A 9,251-nucleotide genomic window follows, 5' to 3' on the forward strand; every position below is an offset into this window, starting at 1 on the left:
CATTGAACAAGTCTGGGAGGCAGAGTTTTAAAGTCAGAAAGTTACATAATGCATCTTTAAAAACTTGCTCTTTAATATTGTGGTAGTGGTATTTTTATGATGTATTTTAACACTTTTAGGGGTGAATTAATTTTTTTAAAAAAACAATGCAACATTTTTTTAAATGCAGTATTTTACTTCTACAGACTTATGCAACAATACTTTTTTTTACTAGTAATATTTAGAATTTATCATGATTTATGATTTATTTTAATGTATTCTAAAAAAATTTATAAAATAATATATATTATATTCTATAAATCTTCTATCTTCTATTCTGCATCATTTCCTTTTCTATTTATCGCAAATGCAAAGTTGCGTAATTACATTATGTTCAATTATATCATATATTTATTTATTCTCCAGTGAGTGGAAACGTCTTGGATGACTCACTAACATCCACTGAAGTGGTTTATTTACAAAAATACCATCCTCATTCATGAATATGCAATAAAACAGCTTGTAAATAGGTGTCCACTAAATGGCCACTGTGCATGAAAGGGTTAATATTCCTGTTGCTGTCGTTCTGTTGTGTTGTTTTGTTGAACGTGGTTGGTAATGGCCCGCTGAGGGGACTGAAGATAAAAACTTACTCTGGGTATCATCTTGCATATTTATATTGTTGAGAAATTTCCATCTACTGATAAATTTTCAGCTGAACCTTTTGCATTGGAGATTAGTAATCACTCATATATAGGTTTAAATATTTATTTACAAGTTGAGAACATGTAAAGTACAGATTCGGGTTCGGTGTTCCTGTCCCTGTTGCAGAGAGACGGGGGTCGGCTCAGGCAGTCTGAAGTCTGAACCCCGACTAAACATCTGCTGAACCCTTTTATAGAATGTGTAAAAATATAGGTTGATCTGCGCTCCTCCCTCCCTGCAGCTGGTTTACCTAACAGCAGAGGATAAGGAGGAGAGGGAGGAGAGAGGTACGACTCATAGAGATGAGAAACAGAGTGAAGGTCACTGTGTGTTGTAGGAACTTCACAACCTTCAGATAGAAGGAAGTAGAGCTGGTTGAGATGAAAAAAAGTCTTTATGAACACTCAGCATTTCTAGTCTGGCATATCTCTGTTTGTACTTCTCAGGAATTTACACCTTTTGACTGTAAAGACAGACTCGAATTAAGTTTATTGAGTAAATGTCAATAAAACAGTAAATATCAAGAATATAATCCTTCAATATCCACTTCTAAACCTCCAATGTGATGCTGCTTTTACAGTTACTAACATCCCCACTGGTGCAGTAAGCCAGCAGCTCAGTTAGCTTCAGCCTGACTGATGGGCCGAGCAGTGAAGCAGTCAGGCACAGGTTTAAAGTTAAAAAAAAAAAAGGGGTTTTTATTGTGACCCAAAAAGAAAAGGTTGTTTTAACATAAATGTATCAGGCCTATAAAAGAGGTCAACTTAACAAAACTATAATAAAAGAATTTATAACAGAAGTAACTCAAGAAACAAAATGAAACAAACTGACCTAACAAATGACACACAAGGGTAAACTTAAATAGTGGCTGATCAGCCCAAACAAAACCAGACAAAGGGGATGACACACAAAAACCTAACTAAATGAACAAGAGAAAACCCATTTCTGCCACTGGTTTGGTCCAGTTAGCTGGCTCCACCCCGTGGCCACCTGCTGGTTCACAGCCAAGGGACTGGAGCCACTGAAACTCAAGGAGAGAACAAATGAAAACCATACCATCACAACATAAACTAAAATGCGCGCTTTTTCAGAATAGTTGTGATGCTACGTGAAACTAATGTCTAATATTGGTCTGCAAATTAAATCCTGGTTGAACAAAATAAGTGTATGTGTGATGCATTTTGATATTATCCATGTGTGGCTGTAGACACGGCCATCACACTGACCATATACATAATAAAATTACATCTATTTATGTCTGTGAGCCTCAAACCGTGTTTTCTGGGCTTTCAAGTTGACTCCAGCAGTCACTCTATGAAGTAATAAACATTTATAAAAATTTGAATTCTTAAACAGATGGATATTTAGAAAAATCAGACACGTAATTGGACCATAAGTCAACAGAGCTTCTCTTCTGTCATCTAAAACAAATGCCTTTGGAGCAAATGCTAACAGCATTTCCAACTAAATTCTTTGTTAAAAACTTTATAAGATAAGAAACACAGGAACTAAACACGTAACAGCTAAGCTGTTAGCTCTACCTCCATACAGTACAGTGTAAACATCAGACAATGACAATTTCATTGTACTTGTTGCCACAACAATGGAGTTTATTCTATTCTATTCTATTCTATTCTATTCTATTAATCTCACATTTATTCATGCAAGTCGTGAGCCAAGAACCCCTTTCAGGACCACTAGAGGGACCACATGAACCAGAAATCACATGCAAGCACACCATCCATTTACGGCAGGGATCCTCAATTCTGGAGGTTTTCTAAGTGTCCCTGCTGCAACACACCTGATTCAAATCAATGTGTATTTACCAGACATGTGCAGAACTTGTCTGAGTCTGAGTCAGGCGTGTTTCAGCAGGGACACTTAGAAAACCTGCAGGACACCGGCCGTCTAGGACCAGGATAGAGGATTCCTGGTCTACAGGAACATAGTCAGGCTGCAGCCAAGACTAAATTATTTTAATTAGTAAGATATTTATAACGCACAGTATTCATTAACAGGACTTTCTAAACTTTCCTCCAGGGCGGCACTGTTCCGATGGAAGATACAGCGGTCCTTCCAACCCAGAATACATCATCAGACGACTTGGTGGTGTCTCAGGCTGCCATCCAGAACTGCTCATCACTTTCCACTACGTCCTTCGCCTTAACTCCATCGTCCTCCTCTCCTGGCTCCACCCACAAACAGGAGGCGTTCATCAGTTATGGTGTACACATTTTGTCCCAGAAGCTAATAACTCTGGAGCTTGAGACTAGAGAGACAGAGTCCAGTGACTTAAAAAGGTCTCAGCTGGACCCTACATGTCTCCTCACTCCACCCAACATGATGGATCCCAGTCATATGCAGTCTGATGGGGAGACGACAGCCCAGTCCTCCGCTGTGGACCCAAACAGTGAAGGTATAGTATCGCATTTTCATCCATCATCTTCTCCTGCATGTCTAATTCTGTCGAACACGTAATGCTGAACATGTCCTTCGCTTTTCTCCATAGGTGGATTCGTGTTTGAATGTCTCGCTGCACTAAAGACAGACCGCTTGAGATCAGACTGCCACAATACGGAAAGACTCGGGGAGCTACAGGAGGAGGAGGAGGAGCAGGGTGAGGAAGAGGAGGCAGAGTACAGAAATGATGAGGTTTTTAGCTTGGAGCTGGAGCGAGGGGACAGAGGACTTGGTCTTGCTCTGGTGGACACAAGGGTGAGTGAAACTGCAGCTAAACCTTGTTTTTTAGTTAAAAGGGTACAAAATAATATATATTAATCAAATCAAACTTTATTCCTGTAGCACTTTTTGTGCTTAAAAAAAATAATACAAAGTGCTTTACATCAAATAGATAAAACACACACACACATACATCCACAGTCCCCTTACCCGAGCACTATTAGCCACTATAACAGTTTAAGGAAGACAAATGGTCGGGTACATGTGCACCAGATAAGGAAACAATATCCTCAGGGTGCATCTACACACCCAGGCCATCACCGTGGGGGCCACCCGGGTCCGGGCAGACAGGAACCACACCACAACTGTAAGGCTGCAGCGCTGAATCCCGACCCACCAGACAGGGGCAGCCCTCGGTGGAGAGGAGATTTTAGAGCATGTTAGTTCTTCTAGGTGGAATAATCATATACTCACCAGATACTTTGTTAGTTTCCTCATTTATTTTCTTGTTAACACAAGATCATCTCTGCTTTTATGTGACACCTTGTTTGAGTGGTTTATGCTTGAAGCAGAGAAATGATCAGAGGCTCTAAAGTGGAAAATATTCTGACATTCTCATACAGCTGCTTGGGGTTTGATTTGTGTTTGGTTTGGATGCAGATGCTTGGTAGTCTTTCAGCTGAGTTTCTACATGTTAGCATGCTGCTTCCTGGTGTCTGCAAACAGTTTCTGTTCTGTAGCATGTCATGTTGCCCACCTGCACAGGAGGCTCCAGTCAAGAAGAGGCTTAGATACTGAAGCACTCAGAGTGGGACAATCCTCTACAATCCAGTTATATATTCAGAGACTGTATGGTAAAATCCTCAATGATCCATAATAACACCATTATTTATCACATTTTCATTACAGAAAAATCCTTATCACTACAATGTTACCAAGAGACCTCGGTTTTAACCTGGAAATCAGTTTAATTCAATACAGTTTAATTTAATTCACTTTAATTCCATTTTTTTTAAAATGTATTTGTCCCAAAGGTGGCAACTTAAAAAACAGAAGCAGCACAAAAAGCAGGTAAATAAACCAAACTTTCCACCAATCTGAGCTTAAATTGATGGTAATAATATCCAATCAGGAGCAGAAGAGAAGCAAAATAATGATCTTACAGTTGTGCTCATATGTATTCGTCCCCTTTCATTAAAGAAAAGGCTGAATTTACAACAGTCGCTCAAATAAGTGGAGACTTAAAAAAGAACAAGAAGAAAAAATTTGCAAAAATATAATTTAGTAATATAAGTCACTGTTTTTACATTTAATTGAGTTGAAAAAAACAAACAAACAAACAAACAAATTGGTCCTGAACAAATTAGAGCACTTTTCTGTTGAACAGTGGGACAAAATACCTGTCAACAGGTGCAGAAGTCTGACTGAGAGGAACAGAAAACACCTGACTGGAGCGGAAACATTAAAGGATTGTTCAACTAAATATTAGTTTATGACTGTAATATGTTATAAATTATCTTATTTGTTTGCTTTTTAAAAAAAAAATTTCCAATGAACCAGAATTAAAAAATAATGTAATGATTTTCATTAAATTTAATTTATTAATATTTTAGTCAATTTCACCTTATTTTACAGGCAGCTGTTTTTTTCCTTCTTTAATGAAAGGGTATGAATAAATATGAGCACAACTGTATGTGACTGAAATAAAGCCATGAAGTTGTTTTTAATGCAGCTGAGTTGAAGTTGTGTAATGATAATATGTAAATAATAAATAATAACCGTAAATAAGGAAAAGTGCAAATATGTAAAACTTTTCTGTTGTGTTTGTTTCAATATTTTGTTCCTGAAGCCCAGACATGAGAAAAGGCTCGGTCAGAGCTTTTGTCATGGAGGTTGTTTCTACAAACTAGTTCCTAATAAATTCTGTTTCTTGTTCTGGTTGGTCTTTATGCTACTATATCTATTGATTCATTCATTTTACATCATTTTACCCTCATAATCTGACAACTGAGGCTGAAAACATTGTGTCTGCATGCTGAAAACAACCCAAGTTAATCCAAATTAAAACAGTTCACAGCTAATAAATAAAAAAAACGCTTTGCCAGTAATTCTCACCCTGCAGCTCTGCTGACTTGTCTGCATATTTACATTTTTGGCTTCATTTAGATCAACATGGCAGCAGCCACACCGGCAGTTTACAAGCCAGCGAGTGATGATCTGTTATTTTCAGTCTGTTTGTTTGAAAAAGCTTTCATCACAAGCAAGTAAACTGGAGTTTTCCCAGTAAATCACATCAATCATCTGATGCAACCAGATAAAGACAAACACACATAGTTTTAGGTCATACATGCCTAAAGCTCCACTACAATTATTCCTATTTGACCTCATTTGTTTCTACATTCACATTCTTTTCATGCCTCATGTTGCAGCACACATCGTTTAAGGTGAAAGGCATCTTCATCCGTGCAGTGGTCCCAGATTCTCCCGCCGCCCGGTGTGAGAAACTGGAGCCGGGAGACAGGATTCTGGCTGTAAACGGAGTCAGTCTGCTGGGAATGGATTACCAGAGGTGAGAAATCCATTAACGCTTCACATTTCAAACTTGCAGCTTTATTTATAGTACATGTCCATCAACTCTTTGTCTTCACCAGTGGAAAGGAGCTGATCCAGTCATTGGGCAGCAGACTGAGGTTACTGGTGGCCAGATCACACTGCATGGCTACAACCATCCAGACTGAATGCTGACGCTTCGTTTGCTGCAACATCAGGACTAAATTTGACCAGTGGAGGATATGGAGAAGGATTTAAGGATGAAAATGCAGCATGAATGAGCTGCAGATTTGGAGGATCAATGTACTTTTGCAGTTTTTGTGTTTGACCTTGTAAAACCATGACATGATATATGCTTGGATGATGCAGCTTCCAGTGAACAAGACCTTCAGATGTCAAATGGAAACCAGTTTGCTTCAGTTTGCTGGGTACGGTTGGGTCAGAGATGGATTCAAACTTAAGGGCTCACGTTTATTCATGCAAGTCATGATGCAAAAACCCTCAACTGGGCCACTAGAGGGACCACATGAGCCAGAAATCACATCCATAGAGCAATACTATCAGGTTGTTGCCAAGGCGAAATGGATCCATCAGAGACAAAAAGAGGATCCTACGAGACACATTGGTGAGGAATCAGAAGCTACACGAAAGCTGATGATGGATGTCTAAAACCTTTTTTTTTATTTATCATCTGGATACAATGATTGGATGTTTTCATGTTGATAGCTTGTTCTATGTTAACTATTCTTTTTCTTTCATTACTGATGCAAAAAAACAGAAACACATTCAAAACGTCAGACACTAAATAAGGATTATATTTGTCACTAATTGTTAACTTGCTCAGAAATTACCTTTACACTTGAATTTTTTTTTTGGTCATGACTTCAGTCTTATAAATCCGCTTGGCAGCTAATGCTAATGCTAGCAGTGATGCTTTTTGTACAATACACATAACTAGACATGACAATTTTCTTATTCATGCATTGGAAAAGATGTTAAGCTTACAATAGTTTAAAAAATGCTAAAATGTACATAAAAACAGAACACAATTTTGCCAAAAAATTAATTTTTTCCCACTAGAACACAAACAACAATCTCATGTAGAAACTGAGACATTTTTTTTTAAATGAAAAAATAGCTAATTTTGAATTTGGGGGCAACACTGAAAACTTGGAACAGTGGAAGGGATAATTTGCACTAATCATAAACAACTGGAGGAGCATTTGACAGTTTATTAGGTCTATTGGTAACAGGTCAGTAACATGACTGTGTATAAAAGGAACAGTTCAGAGAGGACGAGTCTCTAAGATAGACAGAGGTTCACCAATATAAAACAAGTTGTGTCTAACAATTGTGGAACAATTCCTGAAAAATTCCTGGGAAAAAAAAAAACATAAGACTGAAGACTTTTAAGGTCCCACCATGTCAATTAGATTAAATCATCTACATATTCAGAGAGTCAGGAGGAATCCCTGAGTGCATAGGTTGGGCCCCAAGTTTCACAACTGGCTCTGGTGATCTTGGGTCTTCAGGCAGCACTGCATTAAAAGCCGACATGATTCTCTGCTGGAAACCATTGCATGGACTCAGGAAGACTTCCAGAAATCTCTGTCTGTGAACACAGTTCATCCTGAAATCCACACATCCAGGTTAAAGCTCCATCATCCAAAGAAGAAGCCACATGTGAACACAATCCAGGAAAACACCGTCTTCTGTGGACTTGTTTAAAATGGTCTGTAGCAAAACTGGATGAAGATGTGGAATAGTTTGTGGACTGCATGGACGGACAGGAGGAGGGGCAGCATCCAGCTTGTTATCAGCCTGCATCTCTGATGGGATGGGGTTGCATTAGTGCCGATGGCGTGAGCAGCTTCCACATCTGGGAAGCTCCATCAATGCTGCAACATCTGCTCCCATCCAGACAACGTCTCTTTCAGGGAAGACCTTGCAGGTTCCACCAGGACCATGCTGAAAGCAGCTTGACAGGAGAGGAGTCCAGCTACTGAACTGACCTGCCTGCAGTCCAGAGCTTTCACCATTACAAAACATCTGGAGGTATCATGAAAGCAAGCAGACAGACTCCTGCACCAGTCCAGAATGGGATTGCATTTCTCTCCTTAAACTCCTGCAACTGGTTTCCCTGACTTCCCAGATGTTAAGAGAAGAGGGGATCCTACACAAGGCTAAACATCACCCTGTTGGGGATTAAATATGGTTTTGTGAGATTTACAAATGATTTCATTCTGGTTTTATTTACATTTGACACAGCGTCCTACATTTTTAAAATTGGGGTTGTCATTTAACGTTCATATGTAAGTAATAGTCCTGGTTTTCAGTTATGAAAACTTTGCGAACTTTGCTAGCTCAGTTGATAAAATGTTATAATTTATTTATCTTTACAGCTTTTTAATTACTTCTTTTTTTTTTAAACTGTTAGTTTTATAGTTTTAATTTACATGTAAATTGTCACAGATATACTGTATCTTGATTCTGAAATGTACTGAGAGAAAAATGTCTGAAAACATAAAGGTTTTTATTTTTTTGACCAAAATATTGGTCAAACAAAAATAGATATACTTTAGATCTAGTCGTAACATCCTGGAAATACCTTAATATCCAGGCCATAAAGACAGTAACAACCTTTTCAGTTAAAAAAACTATTTATTAGCACCACAACAGTCATTTTGAAAAAAGTATTAACCAATATTGAACGTGGAAAACACATTATAATAACTTTTTGTACATGAAACCAAACTGCAATGGTTTTACAGTCCTTCAGCATGTAGCATTTTGTTTTATGTCTTTAAAACATTAAATAATTTGTCCCTTTTTTTCTGAGTTAGAATATTTCCCACACATTTGGTCACTCTGGCTCGCTGCTTTATGCTAACACAGAAAATTGTTAACTAGCAAGTGTTAAAATAAAGAGAGCTAACTAAGAGTGCAAGCTAGCAAGCACTAATTAGCTCTCCAGACTCTCCAGTTAGCTAGCACTCTGGCTAGTTGGCATCAGTGACATTTAATAATTTTAGGTGTAATAATCTTCTATAATAATAAAATTTGGGAAGAAAAAAAAAAAAAAAAAAAAAAAAAAAAAAAAATATATATATATATATATATATATATATATATATATATATATATATATATATATATATATATTGGAATTTTATATCATAATTTTGTTTTCTATTTAAATGAATTCCCCACATTTTAATAACAATTTTAATAATTATTTGAGTACTTTAGTGCAAGCTAACTAGCTACAAGGAAACTGGAGTCATTTGAAACTGAGTGCAAAGCTATTTTACTAAAACAGTTAAATGCTTTCAAATTGT

At 37.5% G+C, this 9,251-nt stretch overlaps 1 protein-coding gene across 1 annotated transcript in view; it reads left to right on the top strand.

Moving 5' to 3' along the window:
- radil2b (Ras association and DIL domains 2b) overlaps positions 1-8,657 on the top strand; it is a gene marked incomplete at its 5' end in the record, with an annotated part of 48,754 nt that extends 40,097 nt beyond the window's left edge. Inside the window, 4 exon segments of the mRNA XM_079260631.1 lie at positions 2,725-3,100; positions 3,194-3,399; positions 5,793-5,932; positions 6,015-8,657. Coding sequence (XP_079116757.1) covers positions 2,725-3,100; positions 3,194-3,399; positions 5,793-5,932; positions 6,015-6,108 — 816 coding nt within the window. The 3' untranslated portion in view covers positions 6,109-8,657.
- Between the last annotated feature and the right edge of the window lie 594 nt (positions 8,658-9,251).

Source organism: Telmatherina bonti, assembly GCF_933228915.1.
Source record: "Telmatherina bonti genome assembly, chromosome: 21".
NCBI classification, from domain to species: domain Eukaryota; kingdom Metazoa; phylum Chordata; class Actinopteri; order Atheriniformes; family Telmatherinidae; genus Telmatherina; species Telmatherina bonti.